This window comes from Psittacula echo, assembly GCF_963264785.1.
Source record: "Psittacula echo genome assembly, chromosome: 1".
In the NCBI taxonomy this organism is placed as follows: Eukaryota; Metazoa; Chordata; class Aves; order Psittaciformes; family Psittacidae; genus Psittacula; species Psittacula echo.
Window position 1 is genome coordinate 106,607,947 of NC_137735.1, and position 18,912 is coordinate 106,626,858.

General features: G+C 44.5%; 2 protein-coding genes across 3 annotated transcripts in view; one reads left to right on the plus strand and one right to left on the minus strand.

Annotated features, from left to right (window-relative positions):
• Positions 1-3,854: 3,854 nt before the first annotated feature.
• Positions 3,855-8,354, plus strand: TSPO (translocator protein; the record flags this gene model as incomplete). The annotated part of the gene is made up of 3 exons (XM_080614839.1): positions 3,855-4,042; positions 7,124-7,262; positions 8,119-8,354. 3 exons carry the CDS (start codon positions 3,855-3,857, stop codon positions 8,293-8,295), a joined length of 504 nt encoding a protein of 167 aa, XP_080470965.1. The 3' UTR covers positions 8,296-8,354.
• Positions 8,355-10,625: 2,271 nt separating this feature from the next.
• Positions 10,626-18,912, minus strand: part of TTLL12 (tubulin tyrosine ligase like 12) — a 30,915-nt gene continuing 22,628 nt past the window's right edge. For both annotated transcript variants that reach the window (XM_080613116.1, XM_080613115.1), the window contains 2 exons: positions 13,062-13,200; positions 10,626-11,139 (listed from right to left, as the gene is read on the minus strand). In XM_080613116.1, coding sequence (XP_080469242.1) covers positions 10,988-11,139; positions 13,062-13,200 — 291 coding nt within the window. In that variant the 3' untranslated portion in view covers positions 10,626-10,987. The remainder of the gene's footprint in view (positions 11,140-13,061; positions 13,201-18,912) is intronic.

Below are 18,912 nucleotides of genomic sequence, written 5' to 3' on the forward strand. Positions count from 1 at the left end.
ACATGTTTGTAAAACAAGCTGGCCTGCTGCAGCCATCACTACACTGCTTAAAATGCCTGAACTCAGAGTAGGGCTAAACAGAAAATGGGCAGGATGATGAACAAAGTGTTGCAGGGCAGAGATAAGAAGTGGAAACAAAAATAAACAAGTGTGTGTGGAAGGAAAGATTTCTATACTGTGGTGGTTCTCAGAGGCAGTATCTGCTGGGCACACGCTGCAGGTACCACCACAGACATGCGAGTTTCTTAAGGATGAAAATCAGGGTGCACAATCAGATCTTGCCCTGAAGTAGAGCTGAGATATCATTGGGAAAATAGCAATTATTTCTAGGTTGTGTAATTCACCTGCAGCCAGAGGGGCTGTGTTAGCAAACCTATGCTGTGTAAGTTATCACCAAGTAATTTTGGGGTTATCTAAAAGGATAAGGGCTGATAATCCTTTATATACTCTGTGATTACTTTCACAGAGATCCGTGCTGCACACCTAACCAAACACACACTGCGGCACTGGCTGAGTGCACAGGTTCTCCAGTGCATCTTTGCCTTTTACTGACGCTCTTATTAAAGACCTACACCAGGTAAGCAGAGCAAGATGGACATGGCTTCTTCCACAATCAACTAGTACTGCTCCCTGAGTTAGCTACTGCTTTTCATGGGAAATTGACATCAGTATCTAATTTCTTGTGGATTAAAATAATCAACTGCCACTGCTGATGGACAGCTGTGGTCTACCCTACAGGCATGTTCTGATCTTGCTGCATGTTCTTTCTTTTCTCTATCTCATTGGTATTATGCAAGAGAGAGTATTTTGGAAGAAGAGAGCTTGGGAAGTAATGAGAAATACCGTTGGAAAACATAGTATATAATTAGTACTAAGAGTAGTCAAAAGACTGGGACACCAACACTCAATTCCAGCCAGTACATTCAATCTCTTCTATTTCTTCCCCTTTCCTCTTCATGCATGGCTGCACTTTCCCCATTTCTTTGTGCCTTCCGTGTTGCTGTTTGTCCGCCTGATTTTCTTGTTGCTTAAGAAATATTTCAGTGTTGTTCCTCTAACATCCAGCCAGCCAGACTACGAGTTTTGTCCTGCAAAAATAAATAATGTAGCAATATCATTTATTCACCAGTAACTGTAGCAGAGCAGTACTTTTCCAATTTGATAGCATTTAGCACTTTCAGCTTGCAGAACACTTTCAGACTCTTCCCTAGGGAGAAGCTGACAGAACCACTGACAAAGTGCAGTTGCTTAATGCCTGCAGGAAGCCACCCTGGTATTGTTACAGCCAAATAAAGCATAAACCCCTTTGGGTCCTTGCTTATCACTTTAAAAATTGTATTAGCATTTGACAGCTACGCTGGAGCTGCACAGGCGACCAGCACTTTGCAGCATGTGTAGAGAACCAAACCTACTGTTCTCCCTGTAGGCAAAGCCAGACCAACAGGGCTAGGAATTAATGAGATCTTAGTAACTTTAAATTTCTAACTTAACCTCTTTATCTGAAGGCAACCAAAGAGAATTATTGTGCTGGAGCTCTTTTCCCATCGCATCTTGTTGCTCCTTCACATAGCAATTCTTTCACATCCCAGTCAAAGCAGAGCCTTTCATGCTGTCAATACAGGTGACCAGCAGAATGCACTACAGCTGACAGACTGCTCCCTCAGGAGCGTAGCACTACAGATCTAGGCAAGGAGAACATTTAAGATGCTCCCTGGTAAATAGTAAGCAGAATCCATATGGCAGCAGTAACAAAAGCAATGAGCTTCTTCCCTACTTAGCTTTTTTACTTGTTTGTTCTTTTGTTCTGTTTTTGACTTTGACTGTTGTCCTGCTTTGTCTGCTGCCTTTTTTGTGTGCATTCCTATTCCTTGCCCTCCCACGACTCTCCCCTAAGGCATGCCCACATTCCAGCAGCCTACACACACTTTCTTGCTTACTCCTTGCAAGCCTTTTAATCCTGCATGCTTTACCAGTCCCTCCATGCTGTTTTGCCTCAAAATTCTGCTTTGCTTCTATCACCAGGATTTTTCATGATCCTGTGCAATAGAATTATAGAATGGGTTGGAAGGGACCTTGAAGATCATTCAGTTCCAACCCCCTGCCATGGGCAAGGACAGCTTCCAGTAGACCAGGTTGCTTAAAGCAACCTGGCCTTGAAAACTGCCAGGAATGAGGCAGTCACAACTTCTCTGGACAACCTGTTCCAGTGCCTCACTACCCTCATAGTGAAGAATTTCTTCCTAATGTCTAATCGAAATATACCCTCTGACAGGTTAAAGCCATTCCCTCTTGTCCTGTCACCACATGCCCTTGTAAAAAGTCCCTTTCTAGGTTTCTTGTCAATGCCTTTAGGTATTGAAAGACTGTTGTAAGATCTCCTCGGAGCCTTCTCTCTTCCAGGCTGAACAAGCCCATCTAAAGCCAATCTAGCTTGTGGTCCCAGCCCCTGAAATCTCTTCATTAAATCTGCATAACTGTATGGGCAGGCCCCTCAGTACAGGGACCAAAACCATAGTGCAAGAGAGCTCCATTGCTGGCCAAGCTTATACCTGTTCTCCAAACAGAAATCCACTGTAGCAGCAGAACTGTGACAGTCCAACATCATCTGTGAGCCATTTCCTTTCGGTTTAAGGACACCTGTTACAAGAGGAATTTCCACTTCCCACTCCCTGCCTCCTCATCCCAACAGTCAGAACTACAGCAATAAAAACTTTTAAATGTAGGCCAGGAGAACAGCCAGGTCAATACAGCACTTTTCTTTGATGAGCCTCTGAAATGCTGGTTGTTCTAAAACTTCTGTTTGTTTTCTCTCTTGGGACTTCCACAGTTGCCTTCTCCCCACTGCTGCAATCTCTCCCCCTCCCGCAGGACACACGAACAGGAATTGGGTGTATTTGCCTACTGTACACTTGAAAAAATAATGCATTGCATTTTGGTTCTGCCCTTTTTTATCATGCCTCTAATCTGTTTATATTTTAGCAAGCTAAGCACGGCTTTTCTGTAGCATTTGGCTTTTGGCCAGAAAATCTGCAATGAAGCTTTTTCCTGTTTCCTTGCTTACTTTTTTACTTCTGCCTGTGCTCTAAACCAGCATGGCCTACCAGAGCAAGGCATGATTTGGTTTTATTTCAGTGGGCAAGTTGAATCCAGCACGCTTTATGGGCTTGGCAGCTAAGACTGCTGCAACTGATTGGATGATTCCACTAGACATCTCCTTCCTTGTTTAGCAAAACAGCATTTAAGTACTTATCTTCTCCTTGTCCTCCCTAGTGTGTATTTTCAGAGTCAGCTTCTCAAGTGTCTGCTACTAATTCACATCACTTTTACCAGCCATTGAGCATCCTCAGCACCTTTTTGAGGCTAAAAATGAAACACAGCAGATACAGCAGATACAAATTATTTTGGTTGAGCACAGGAAAACACACACTATTTTCGTACTCTTGATGGTACGATCTCATTGAGTGAATGGGCTTTTTAGTGAATACAGGAATACACGGGAATTCTTAGTGTGTAATTTTTTTTCCCCAAGTGTAGTTCATATGATATCAAACTGGGTAAAGATATTTATGCAGGTAAAATTCAGTAATCATACTGCACGAAGCTGAGAGGGAAGTAAAGGCCTCACTTCCCCCCACCAAGTAAGTAATAGGTTCCTTCATGGAGGTATTGTCCAGTGAACCTGGTACAAGATCCATTCACTTCAGTTGCAGTCATTCCCAGTGACAAGCTCAAGCTGTGGCTCACATACATGTGCATGTTTTAAAATCTGCTAGAAATGGACATTTTTTGTAGTTGCATTTTAAAATCACTCTGCCAATCCACGTGTTCGTGTTTGTTCCAGATTCACCGTCTCGATGGAAGTGGTGTCAGCCTGGGCCCCCGCAGTGGGTTTCACACTCCTGCCGCCTGCAGTAGGATTCTTAGGAAGCACTCTAGCCAAAAAGAAATTGCCAGTGTGGTACGAATCCCTACAGAAGCCATCCTGGTGCCCACCTAACTGGGTGTTTGCTCCTTTTTGGGGAGCTATCTATACATCGATGGGGTATGTTTTTCATATTGTATTCAGGCATTTACCTGATCTCAAAGTTGCTTATTGTATAATGCTGTACCAGAGAATTATTATTGTATTCCTGTGGCTGTATGTTCATAAGAAACTGTGTCAAGCTGCCTGTTTAACAGGTAGAGACATGCTTTGGGAGTTGTGTGTGGGTTTGATAGGACACCTTGTATGCACAAGTATCCACATCAAAAGCAGGAGTTTGAAAAGCTGCCATTAACTTGCTTTCCTCATTCATCCTGAGGGGAATATCTGCCAAGCTGTCAATGATGTAAGAGTAAGGCAGCACTGGGAGTTCTTCTGTGTATGTCCTTCAGGAGTTTTAGGAAAATGATACTAAAAAAAGGGGGGGAGAGAGAGAATTAGGATAGAACTGTTCTAACAGAGCTCAATTAAAAGAAACCAAAATCAAAACATATGTGTTAAACTCTAAATGTTTGAAACATCCGACTCCTTATTTAACAGCAGAGCAATTTCTGTCAAACGAACAAGGAATGATATTGCTAAATACCATCCCCAAAGCGACCTTAAAAGTTTAATAATATTGTATTTTGGCAGCTGTTAATTTTAATAAGATGTGGTAAAAATATTTATAGAGGTAGGATGTTTCAGGAGACTGGGCAGTTTTGATACTCCTCACAGACTGCTTTAGACTGTCCACCCAACACTGCATGATTTTATGTTAACTCTGGTGAGCTGTGCCACAGAGGAGAGGGTGCACTCTGCTCCTAGAGCCTCAGCAGAGGTCAGTGCAGCCCCCAAGCACAAAGGGATGCTTTGTCTTTCTTCTGCAGTTGGTCATTAAGAACTAGCTACACGGCAAGATTAATCATGCTTTTTCCTAGCTATCGAATACACCTTGTTGCTAATGCAATAGTACTAGTTTTTAGGCTGCAATATGCCTTTTATGGCTTAATCCCTCCCATTAATTTCATCCATCACGACAGTACATTTTAAGTGGTGTGTATATAGCACTGGCTTAACTATATGAAGTTTCAGAAGTGAACACTGCATAAGTTATCCTGCAGGTTATCTTAAATACCACACTACTTGTTGCAAAATACAGCAATGATGCTGTGTCTGAAACTGTATCTGAATGCTAAATTGGCTCTCACACATTTGCCCATTTGGTTTCATTTGCTTGCCAGAAGAGCTTTGTCATTTTTATAGCCTCATGTACTGTCCCTCCTTTCCCATCAGCATTCTCTTTGCTTTCTCCCTTTGCAGTGTGTACTTTTAAAAAGTGCTGTCTACTCTTGTATATTCCAAGAGTTACTGGCATTTGAATCAGATCATTATTGTCCTGAGAGTTAAAGATCAAAGTGCCTTGATCAAAGGGACAAGAGCTGAGTGGCTTTCCTGTGGAGCCATTCCTTCAAGTTGTGACAGTTTATCACTTACTTTGATACTACCAGAATTAATATATTCTGAGGTGGATGGTCCTGATTATGTACATCAGTGAAAAGATCATACTTACTACCACACCTTTTCTTCTGTAATCCATCATGTGCATGCATTCCTTGACTGATCAAGACATCTGGTTCCTTTAGAATCTCTTGAGTACATTAAAAGCAAGAAGTAACTGAAAGCAGGATTTAATAAGCTTACATGCCTTCCTCGACATTTAACTTTAGATTTGTACATTGTGATATTGGTCTGAATTTAAAGTTAGATTATGAACAACTCTAAGCCCACACTGTGGCTCTGTAAATCACTCAGGAACAGATTGGGGTCTTGATGCCTTTTACTTTACCTTGCTCCCCCTTTCTTTTTTTTAACACTGCAATCAAACTGCTGGGATTTCAGAGCAGTTTGAAAACAGAGTTCAGCCCCTATGAAAGTAACGGCCAGGAAGCAAGCTTGTGTCACTAACTGGGTTAAACAGGAAAAAATAAATCCTTCTTGTATGACCTACAAATGAAGACAAACTCCTTGCAATTACTCCTATGGATGTTTGTCTGCTCCTAAAAACCGTAATGCTTAAAGTTGGTCTCCATCTTTGCTCCGCTGCCAGCAGAGATACACAGGAGCCCCCTGCTGTCCAGCCTTGTGTACAGCCCAGTTCACATCCAGCTGGGATAGAATCTTGTCTCCACTTACTGAGACAGGGGTGTAATTCCAGATGTTGGCATTTTATCCAGGGCATTCTACTGTGGTCACCTGGAATGGCTATGCAGTCATCTGGATTGAAATCTAGCTGATGTCTAAAGGGAAAAATCAAACAAGAGCAAAAGAGTCGTAGGTGATGAATACTCCTTCTAATCAGGCTCCTTCACTGCAAAAAAACAAACCTTATGTTAGTACGTCTCCCAGATCCTGAGAATTCCTGTCTTTAGCAACTTACATTCTGGGATCCTCCAGCAAACCAATCTTCTGTAGCATTAAGAAGATCTGTTCAAAATCTTCGGAACATTTTTGGAAGATCTTTCAGTAGCTGGGATCCTGCAGACAGGAAGGGTGCTGGGTGCTCCTCCTGGTTGATTCTTTCCACAGAACTCCTAAAAATCTTTGTTCTCCCCATCTTCATCTGCCTTCCTTCTGAAAAGTGGCTATAGGGCTCCTCCTGGTCTAACACCATACATCCCCACCCTCACCTGTGCTTTGGGATGCCTCTCAGTTCCTACTTCTCTTGTGTTCATTTCATCCACTTAAACAATGGGTTGTGTTGGGTTTGGGTTTTTTTTTTTTAATTTATTTTTAAAGCACCATCTCCCAGTACCAATGTTAACAATTTCTTCACTATTTAGAGACTTACCTTTTAGCCTTGCATCTTGGACTTGCTTCCATTTCAGTATGGCATTCTCTTTTAAGACTGAAACACAGGAGGTCATCTGCTGCTCTGCACCTAGAAATGAGTACTCTGGCAGGGTAGGGAATTAATCTCTCTATTGCTGTCCACAGTAGGTGATCAACCCTGTGCTGCCAGTTACTCTGCCAAGTAGTGCCTGGATGTCACTTTTTCAAATCAACCTAGACCCTCGCACTGAAGTTACTTCATTTGATCAAGAACGTGCAGCTGCTTTCTAACTGGTGTGCTGAGTTATAGCCTCCATTTGCTTTCTCCAGATATGGCTCCTACCTGGTGTGGAAGGAAGCAGGGGGCTTCAACAAGAAGTCAGTGATTCCTCTGGGTCTGTATGCAGGGCAGCTGGCATTAAACTGGTCATGGACTCCAATATTTTTTAGAGCTCACAAAACGGGATGGGTAAGTGGAAAAGTAAGTTTCTTAATGATAGACGTCTGCAGCCATTGGCGAGGTGCTGAGACAGAAGTTTAATGTTATAATCATTGCTCCCTGAAAATGAGCCTGAGTGCAGAGTATGGCTTGCACAAGTCTTCTAAAATTCTCTGTTGCACGCCAGCAGCCACCTGAGAGTATTTACATATCTACAACATCCGTAAGTTTGAAGAAGCTTTTTCTGCCACCCTTTGATAAGAGCTCTGTGTCACCAGGAAATATAAACATTTATGCCTTACTGAAATTCCGAGGTATCTCTAGCAAACAGCAGTGGTAAGAAGCTTATCAGAACATTACTCAAGTAATCAGTACCCATTTTTGACCGGACTCATTCTCTGCAGTCTGAAGAGAAACAGCTTGCCTCAAAAATAATCAGTAACAAAACCTGAAAAGTGTTTCCCTGGTTCTCTAAATGTATGTGCAATGCTGTAACAGTGGAAGGCTTTGCAATCCAGCATTGATTCATTCACACCACATCTCTTCAGGCTGCATCTGTGACATGAAAAGACTGGACATGTTTACTTAGCTAAGTGACTTGCTCAAAGTTACACTGGGTTTGTAGTGAATGTAACAAAAAAAGAAGGTATGGGTGAGTGGGATTTTATTCTCCCTCTCCTGCTCCCAGCAGCAACACCCTTTGTTGTGACTGTTGCATTGTTTTATGAGTTAAATTGACTTATAATTCAGCAGAAATGTCTCTTTTTTGTTGCTGGCTGGTTTTCTGAAAAGGAATTAACAAGTGCCAGAGTGAAAGAGGCACATAAAGACTAGTCAAGAAAACGCATCTAGTAAACCCAACACTGACCACCTTTCTGTGTTTCAGGGGTTGGTGACTATCCTGCTCACGACTGGTACGGCAACAGCTGCAACTGTTTCCTGGTATAAAGTCAACAAAACAGCAGCTTATTTGATGATTCCTTATTTAGCTTGGCTAACCCTGGCTTCTGCACTCAACTACCATGTCTGGAAGGACAATCGTGACAAGAAGCAAACCAAATAAACAGTTCTCAGCCAAAAAGATATTCTTTTCCCCCACAAGAATTTTCTAAATCGAGTTACAGCCTTACTTTATTTTTAGCTGAATTACTTCTACTGTTACAAGCTGACAAAGCAGCACTCATTTAAAGCAAATATGCCTTTACTAGGCAAGTCACAAAGGGCCATATCCCTGACTGGGTTTTCAATCATCACTACCTGTTAGTTTGCTATAAAAGCACTAGTTTTGTATATTACAGCATTATATTTTATACAACAACAGCATTCTGTTATAAGAAATAAACATGAACTCCAACTTGGTGATGTTCAGAGGAAGAAATCCAGCCATATATTAACACAGCTTCCAGAAAGCTGCTCCTAACAGTGACAGACATTACTGTGGTCTGAATCAACAGTGACAGGCATGATTGTGGCCTGAATCTTTCATGTTTACCACTAGACATGGTGCTTTAGTGCTGTGATGTGTCCCACTACAGCTGCCAGATTTCTCTTCTGGTCATCGTACTCTGGAAATGTTTAAGATGAGATCTTTTTCACAGTTTGTGCCTTCTCACTTTGAAGCACTGTACAATTTAGTGTCGGCTGAATGCATTAAAGTACATGTATAAGCTTACTGACCTTACTCCTGTTTTTATTGTTTTTAAATGGTTTTGAGCAGAAAAACACCTTAAAGCAACAGGACGCTCTAGCCTTAAAGACAGTACCTTCATCACTCCTCACCCCTGCGACAGGCAAGACAAAACAGGAGATTCAGAGCACCAGGGCAGAAACTGAGAGAACCCAAATATTCAGCAGAACCCTGCACACACCTTTGAGGCATCACCAGCAGCTCCGGCCCAACAGTGCTAACATGCTCCACATGGACCCTCAGAGGGATGCCAGTTCACTACTAGCCCCTAACAGGGGAGCTAGCAGCTCGGCCACTGGTGCATCTGCTGCCCAGTAGGGCAGTACTGGCCCCATAGCTATTCATGTCTCCTACCGGTGCCTTCTTGCTTCAGCTGCTTAGAAACAGAAACCAGGGTTTCTCCTCTGAGGTTAGGGCAGCGGACAGCAAGATCTGGGATGCTTAGTTCGACCAGTTGCTTCCTATAAAAGATCTCTTCCGTCCAGGAGCACAACAGACTATTTTTGCCCACAGCTTCTGGTCCCATTACACAAATCTTACTACTTTCTAGACGTCACTCTTCTCATTTGCTAAGTGTGACATCACTTTCCCTTTGTGATGAGGGAAACCTCCCCCCTTAAATCCCCAGGCACTTCATTATGTGTTTTCAGGTACTTTGTAGGCAGAAAGTGCCTTTTGCTCTCCCACAAGAGCAAATACATTCCATGAGCAGCACTGCATGCCTCCTATGTCCAGTCTCCAGCACCCATTACTATGTATTAGAAGTAGTCACGCCATCTGTGTTAAGCACTTCATGTTTTCTTTAGTCACATTTAAGTAAGGAGTCCAAAACAGTTCTGACTCATGAGCTGGAGACTGATAAGAGCTGTCAGCACCATTCCTGGCTGAGGAATCCCCTCTCCCTTTGCCCACCTGCGCAGGATGAATGTTCCTAAGACACAGATGGTTTATTTCTCCAGCCTGTGTTCCAGTCAGTGGAAAAAAGTAGTTTCTGCAGCCCAGCCTGAAATAGCCTAAAATATCCCTCTCCCTTCTTGATCATGAGGGATAATGTTGCGTATTTGCAAGGCTTGAATCAACGTTCAGAACATTTGTACAATTCCATAACTGTACTTTGCTCTCAAACACATCCTGATTGCTGCAAACTAACTTAAAAAATACTACCCATGTAACACACACTTCATGAGGAACAGAGTATTTTTTGCAACTCATACATACACACAAAGCAAGATAAATACAGCCTAAATTGCTAAATTTCAGCCAGTTAACCCTGATTTGAGGAGAGAGATTAGGAATGATTCATTTCAAACTGACACCCCACTCCCAAATACCTCTATCTTAAGCCCTAAACCTTGCAGTCCAAAGACTGCTCGGGCTCCTAGCAGAGTTTTCCAGATCCCTTTCATTCCTTCAGGACTCTTCTGCATTCCTGTGCTGCTCTAGACATTGCATCCTTCTCATTTCCTGCCTCACCCCTTCTCAAAACCCTAGTTTCTTTAAGGGGCAGGCTAAGGATGACAGCCAGCAGCACAAGGCTGTCACAACTGTATGCTGTGCCCTTTTTTTTTAAATAAGAAAAATGGGAAGAGTCATCAAATCTTTAATTACCCTAGGAGTTCATTGCACTGAAAAGCTGTTCTCCCATCATAATATTTCAGATCCTTGTATAAGAGGGACAAATAAGAGACATACGAACTCCAACATGATCCAGTAAATTATAGTTTTACTGTCAACACAGGGAACTTGTGCAACGTCTCCCAGCAAGCAAGCAAGCAAAACCAAGGTAAATTGCTCCAGTTATTGTGCTATTTGGAGGTCCCCCATATTCAACAAACAAGACATTTGGTCAACACAAGCCGATGATTTAAAGAACTAAGCAAGACAAAGACAATGCAGACAAATGATTATCAATACAGTGTATGGTATATGAATATTCTTCTGATACAAATTTTTTTCCTGGGTTACCAGTATAGGAAAATAGTTGCCTCAGCAGCTCACAGAACTGAAATATAAATCTTGCTGTTAAGCTCATCTGGGAAAGCAATTAATAGAGTGAAGCCTCCTGTGGCTAGACAATGCATGTCACATGGCAGTTGTCTGTTTCATCCAGAAATAGGGTGCTGAAGACATCATTAAAAAAAGTAGGGTGGTATTTGCAGGCTCTATCACAGTCAGGATTAAAGTTCACCTCCAGGATCTGAGGCTGCATGATTCTTTTCCCTGTGAAGGGGAACACAAACATTGCCTCTTACTACAAGCTCTACAGAATCACTACTGTCTTTAAGTCAGATATTATACAAAGCGACTGGGAAAAGCCATCTTTTATGACCCAAGCTGGCAAGCGGGAAGGAGGGTTTAGTTCAGTGGGTTTGGTTTGGTTTTTTCTGGAGCGATGGAGGTCTGTTCTACCACCATTATCCAGAGGAAAAATCATCCAACAGATTCTGCATTCACTGTGCCAATCCAATGCCTCGCTTAGAATGAGAATTTGAAGCAATTTAATAGGATCTCCCTGATGCAGCTATCTTGCTTGACAGTCTAAAGCATCTTCCAGAAAACTGCTTCTCCTTTCATGTTTCAGTACAAAGCTTCCTTTCTTAAAGCTCTTAGATATCTGCCTTTCTAGTTCTAGCAGTCTTACTCCTTTACACTCCAGCCACTCCCACCTGCCACTTCAACTCATTCTTAAAGGAAATCAAGTTAAATTTTCTCTTAAAACATCAGTACAGTTCAGAATCAACTGCATTCCGTGCAAAGAGAAACAAAGGATTTGATTTCCTGTCTGGTGTTGCAACTGTAAGCAAGGGTACAAGTTTCTGATGCACAGGTAACCATACTCTGCTCTGCACAATAGCAACCAACGTATTTGTCCACAGGCTGCCTACAGCATCACAACCATGACTTTGGCACCCACACCCCCATCTTCAGAAGGTCAGCGACCCATGCAGCTCACATTCAGCCACAGCTGTAATGCGAGTTTGGTCCTTTTATTACAATAGCTTTCCTTGAGCTGGTAATACTAGAGTTGCTTTGTCTCTCCCATTAAAGACAGCTCTGGGACAGGTAAAAGGCATTTGTGGATGTAGCAGATCCAGATTCAAAACCTTGCTCTACCTGAATGCCAAAGGCTCCATTTTACATCCCCTGTTTCTCAATCATTTCCTTCTATGAAAGTGATTAATTGTCTATCATACAGTTCAGATTCAGCCACTCCAGCAGTAGGCTAGGGGCAGCCACCCAACATGCATCACCTAGTAACTCCTCCGGCAAACCTGAGCACAAGCAATGACTTTCTCCTGTGTCCCCGTGATCGGAGTTTCACAAGGAAAGGGTACACTTAGCTCTGTTTAATACCCCCTTGGCAGTCCTTTTTGTGCTGGTGCCTCCTCTGCTTTTCTACCTACAAGAGACACGTGTCTGGGCTGGGCATGCTGAGAGAACATTTTTGAGCCTGCTGCTGAAATAACAAAGAATTTGCCCTGTTTGGCAAGCTTTGCTACCAGTCCTCCACAACCGGCTGAAGGAAATACTCTGGGTAGTCAGCTACGCTGTGGCACTGACACAAAGGAGCTTCACACACGTCTCGCAGAGACCTGGCAACAACTAAGTGATGGTCTTGAAGATTTCAATAGCACTGACATGGTGAATGTGGTCCCTTCCTTGCTTTAGTAAGTAACCATACGTTGAAGACACTGTGCCAAGTCTGGAAGCCACATTCAGTAGGCTCTTTAAGGTTTTCACAGAGAGACAGGTATTTTAGACATTCTGTCACCATAAATGGGAAAGAAGACTTGCTGCTGGTAGAGTGACAAGATGGTTGTACAGTTATTGGGGTTTGTGCATGTGTTGGTTTGTGGCTTTGTGTTTGCTTTGTTTTTAAAAGCAGGGAACAGCAGTAGCACGGGCAGAAGGGAAGCAAAAATGCAGCCAAGAAGTTCACAGCTCCCTCACCATTCCTGTTAACCAACAAGGCAGATGCTAACAACCCCACAGGTCTGCAACTCCAGCTGTGCTTTAATGTCAGTGTGAGGCACAGAGCACACAGCTCACACTGCTTGAGAAACAGTAAGAGTTTAGACAGAAGAAATAAATTTCTGAAACAGCCCACAAATACAAAGAATTCAAAGCAATGAGCTTCTCACCGTCTCTGCTGGTGTCCCATTTCAGCATCAAGTCAACAGCATATATTGCTCTTGATGACGGATAATCACAGATGCCAAGAGGTGCAGGTTTAGCTGAAGCAACTTGGAACAATTCAGCAAATGCCTTACAAATATTTGCCTAAAAACAAAAAAACAAAAGAATGAGAAGTGAGGTTCCATAAAAACAAGAAACGTTTTCAATCGCTTCACTCATACAGCTTTTTAAAGAGTTTGTACAAATTACACCAGTCAACAGCTGAAAATCTGCACACGACTAGTGTCAAAATGTGCATTTAGACCTAAAGACAACACAGTGGAAGTGCCAAGCAACCAGCAACATTCAGGGACTTTTCTAGGGAGCCAGTCAGTACTATGTAAACCCTGAAAATAGGGCATTTAATATTAGAATTAAGCCCCTTCACAGAAGTCCCTTCTCCCTGCCTATCGAGTTGTATTCTAGCTCTGTTTTGTACCGCAACGAAAAATCTAGCCGTTTATATCCCTCCAAAAAGGGTGGTGGGGACATTGAGGTCTTAAGAACATACTATATCAGTATCTTGAGAAACAGTCAGATATCCAACTTGAAAGTGAAATAAACCAGGAAGAACATACAGGTGTGAATTTTTGCATCGAGTTTATACTGCACTGAACCATTCCTTCTGCAAATGAGAAGACTGTGTTGGATCTCCTATTCTGTACACAGTACTCCTCTGAGGAACCTACAGTACGTATTTTGACATCTCTCTTCTCACCCCTTGTAGTCTCTTCTTCCAGACTATTTTAAGCCTAATGCTGCAAAACCTGTCATTCTCTGAATATTGTTGATTGAATATGAGGTTCTAGTTAAAACTGATGTCACTTATGGAAATCAATCCACAGTTGGGTAATTTATTCACTTTTGAAAGCACAGACAACATAAATGCTCAGCTACCATTCATTCTGCATCTTCTAGCTCCGTGGCTGTTCAGGTCTCTGGCTGCAGGGAGTGCCAGAGCCTGCTGCTGCCGAGGGAGGGAGGCCAGCATTCCACCTGTGTGAGGTGTGAGCAGGTAGAAGATCTGCTTAGATTGGTGGCAGAACTTAAGGAGGAGGTCGAGATGCTGAGGACCATCAGGGAGTGTGAAAGGGAGATCGACTGGTGGAGTAACTCCCTGGCGTGCCATCAGGAACGGTTCCAGGGAGATACCCCCCAAAAGGGGATGGACCCCCTGCCCTCTCAGACAGAGGGGGATGGCCCGAGACAGCCCCTGCCCTGTAGCTGTCGCGCAGAGGCAGGGGACCAAAATGACGATGAGGGCTGGAAGCGAGTTCCAGTTCGGAGTCATGGGCAACCTTCCTCCCTTCCTGCCCTGCTTCCCCAGGTGCCCCTCCGTAATAGGTTTGAGGCCCTGGATCTTGATGGAGAGGTAGGTGAGGATGTGGTGCAAGGTCGGCCTACAAGGTCACATAGGAAAAGGCGGTCGACTTTGCACCTCAAGACTGCCTCTGACAAGAAAGAAAGAAAAGTCATTGTTGTAGGCGATTCCCTTCTGAGAGGAACAGAGGGCCCGATATGCAGAGTTGACCCTCATCATAGGGAAGTGTGTAGTCTGCCTGGAGCCCGGATCAGGGATATCACCAGGGTGCTCCCCAACCTGGTGCACCCGACAGACTACTACCCGCTGCTGGTCTTCCAGACAGGTGGGGGGGAAGCTGCTTCCCGCAGTCTGAGGGGAATGAAGAAAGACTACAGGGCCTTGGGGCGGATGGTGAAAGAGGCTGGGGCTCAAGTGATCTTCTCCTCACTTCTTCCATCTTCCGGTGATGATGTGGGACTGAATGGGAAAATTCAGTCTGTAAACGATTGGCTTCAAGACTGGTGCTTTAGGCAGGGCTTTGGGTTCTTTGATAACAGCTGGTTTTATAAGGCTCCAGTCCGGATGATGGCACGTGGGAAAGGTTTAACTCACAGAGGCAAAAGGATGCTGGGGTATGAATTAACAGGGCTCATTTGGAGAGCTTTAAACTAGATTCGAAGGGGGATGGGGTTGTAACTGGGCTTGCCCCAGTGGGGCAGCACTCTAGAATTGATGAAGACTGGGAGGCCTCCTATAATCCTAGGGTGGAATTGGTGAGCTCAGCTCGCTCCCTGAAATGCCTGTACACCAATGCGTGCAGCATGGGAAATAAGCAGGAGGAGTTGGAGACCTGTGTTAAGTCAGGAGATTCTGATCTGGTGGCAATTACAGAGACGTGGTGGGACAGCTCACATGACTGGAATATACTCATGGAGGGCTATGTCCTTTTCAGGAAAGACAGGCCAGCCAGGCGGGGTGGTGGGGTTGCTCTTTATGTGCGAGAGCAGCTGCAATGTACTGAGTTCTGTCCAGGGACAGGGGACGAGCGAGTTGAGAGTCTGTGGGTGAGAATTAAGGGGCAGGCTGGCAGGGGCGATACTGTTGTGGGTGTCTGTTACAGGCCACCAGATCAGGGTGAGGAAGTTGACGAGGCCTTCTACAGGCAGCTGAGAGTGGCCTCACAGTCACAGGCCGTGGTTGTCGTGGGGGATTTTAACTTCCCTGATGTTTGCTGGAAGGACTACTCAGCAACCCAGCCACAGTCCAGGAGGTTCCTCCAGTGTATGGATGATAACTTCCTCATCCAAATGGTGGATGAGCCAACCAGGAGAGGAGCGCTGCTGGATCTCATCCTCACTAACAAGGAGGGTCTGGTCGAAGCAGTAAAGGTTGAGGGCTGCCCTGGTTGCAGCGACCACAAGATGGTGGAATTCAGGATCTTGTGTGGTAGGACCAGTAGAATAGCAAGTAGAATTGCAACCCTGGACTTTAGCAGGGCAAACTTTGGCCTTTTCAAGCAATTGCTAGGGGAAATCGCGTGGGCAAGGCTGCTTGAAGGTAAAGGGGCCCAAGATAGTTGGTTGACATTCAAGAATTGCTTATTCCAAGCTCAAGAGCAGAGCATCCCGACACGTAGGAAGTCAAGGATGAGGGCCAGGAGACCTGCGTGGCTAAATAAGGAACTGCTGGGTATGCTCAAGTGGAAGAGCAGAGTTTACAGGTCATGGAAGGAGGGGCTGGCCACTCGGGAGGAATATAAGGCTGCTGCTAGAGGATGTAGGAAGGCAGCTAGGATGGCTAAGGCCTCCTTAGAATTAAATCTGGCCAGAGGGGTCAAGGACAACAGAAAGAGCTTTTTCAAATACATGGCTGATAAAACTAACACCAGAGGCAAGGTAGGCCCACTGGTGAATGGGGTGGGTGCCCTGGTGACAGAAGATACAGAGATGGCAGAGTTATTGAATGCCTTCTTTGTCTCTGTCTACTCTGCCGGAGGCAGTCCTGAAGAGCCCTGTACTCCTGAGACCTCAGATGAAGTCAGGTCACTGGAGCAGTTTGCCTTAGTCGACGAGGAATGGGTTAGGGACCAGTTGAGCAATCTGGACATCCGTAAATCCATGGGTCCAGATGGGATGCACCCGCGGGTACTGAGGGAACTGGCGGAAGTCATTGCTAGACCACTCTCCATCATCTTTACCAAGTCTTGGGAAACGGGAGAAGTGCCTGAGGACTGGAGGAAAGAAAACGTCACTCCAGTCTTCAAAAAGGGCAAGAAGGAGGACCCGGGTAACTATAGACCGGTCAGCCTCACCTCCATCCCTGGGAAAGTGATGGAACACCTTATCCTTGGTGCCATCTTAAGGCATGTCAAGGATAAGAGGGTTATGAGGGGCAGTCAACATGGCTTTACCAAGGGGAAGTCATGCTTGACCAACCTCATAGCCTTTTATGAGGAAATAACATTGTGGATGGATGATGGCAGAGCGGTGGACATGGTCTACCTTGACTTCAGCAAAGCATTTGACACAGTCTCCCACAGCATCCTCATAGCTAAACTGAGGAAGTGTGGTCTGGATGATCAGGTAGTGAGGTGGACTGCGAACTGGCTGAAGGACAGAAGCCAGAGAGTTGTAGTCTATGGGGCGGAGTCCAGTTGGAGGCCTATATCTAGTGGAGTGCCTCAGGGGTCAGTATTGGGACCAGTATTATTTAATATATTCATCAATGATTTAGATGAGGGAATTCAGTGTACTGTCAGCAAGTTTGCTGATGACACTAAGCTGGGAGGAGTGGCTGACACGCCAGAAGGCTGTGCTGCCATCCAGTGAGACCTGGACAGGCTGGAGAGTTGGGCAGGGAATAACTTGATGAAATAGAACAAGGGAAAGTGTAGAGTCCTGCATCTGGGCAGGAACAACCCCAGGTTCCAATATAGGTTGGGGAACGACCTGTTAGAGAGTAGTGTAGGGGAGAGGGACCTGGGGGTCCTAGTGGATGGCAGGATGACCATGAGCCAACACTGTGCCCTTGTGGCCAAGAAGGCCAATGGCATCCCGGGGTGTATTAGAAGGGGGGTGGTCAGTAGGTCGAGAGAGGTCCTCCTTCCCCTCTACTCTGCCCTGGTGAGACCGCATCTGGAATATTGTGTCCAGTTCTGGGCCCCTCAGTTCAAGAAGGACAGGGACCTGCTGGAGAGAGTCCAGCGCAGGGCAACTAAGATGATTAAGGGAGTGGAGCATCTCCCTGATGAGGAAAGGCTGAGGGAGCTGGGTCTCTATAGTTTGGAGAACAGGAGACTGAGGGGTGACCTTATTAGTGTATATAAATATATAAAGGGGGAGTGTCACGAGGATGGAGCCAGGCTCTTCTCAATGACAAACAATGATAGGACAAGGGGTAATGGGTATAAACTGGAACACAAGAGGTTCCACTTAAACTTGAGAAGAAACTTCTTCTCAGTGAGGGTGACAGAACACTGGAACAGGCTGCCCAGGGAGGTTGTGGAGTCTCCTTCTCTGGAGACATTCAAAACCCGCCTGGACACATTCCTATGTAACCTTATCTAGGTGTTCCTGCTCCGGCAGGGGGATTGGACTAGATGATCTTTTGAGGTCCCTTCCAATCTCTAACATACTGTGATACTGTGATACTGTGATAAATATGGAAGAATACAACAGTTCAGTTTTCTGCACGTTTCTGAACCATTTTTTTACATTCAGCTTTTTCTTTCAAGCATGAACTACAAGAAAAAACTAACCAAAGAGAAGGTCCTCATCCACCTTCTTGCATGTTTTATGGAACTATAGTATTTAGAGCTGCTTCTCTGCAGATAAAAGATGCCCTTGTATTAGGGAACCAGCTGTTTTATTGTGAGAAGTATGAATGCAGCGACCAGAGACAGGGCTCTGGCCAGCTTGCTAACACAGAGCAGCTGGGCAGCCGCTGGAAATTCTGCCTTGCAGTCTTAAAGACAAGATTTAATTTAACAGACAGCGGTTCCAACTTACTAGCTCAGAAATACTATGTCGTGAGTGAGCTCCAATGCACTGCACAGCAAACAAACCTGGAAGTGTACAGGCAGATCTTCAGACCAACAGCTCTGCTTAAAATACAGAAACCAAAACCTGTGATGCCATTCCACTGAGATTACCGTGTACTGTAATTTCCTGTTTACTCCTGTTTCCTGCTTGTTCTGATAGCTCCTTGTCTTGTGAAGCCAAAGGCTGAATACCTCAGGGGTTCAACCTTTCAGAATCATAGCTAATATTCTGCCTAAGAGTAGTGAAAACTTTGAAAACAACTTCCCCGCAGTCATGTGAGGAACACCTGTAGTGATTCACACACTTTATATTCTGGACCTCCCTGCCTTTTTGCATGATATAATAAACCTTCACAACCATAGGCTTAGACTACAGGCAACCTTCTGCAAAAAAAGATGGAACTTGCACGAATAAAGATTCTTATCCCAGGCTCCTGGGGGTAGTAAGGACTGGCTTCATTACCAACTCAAATAT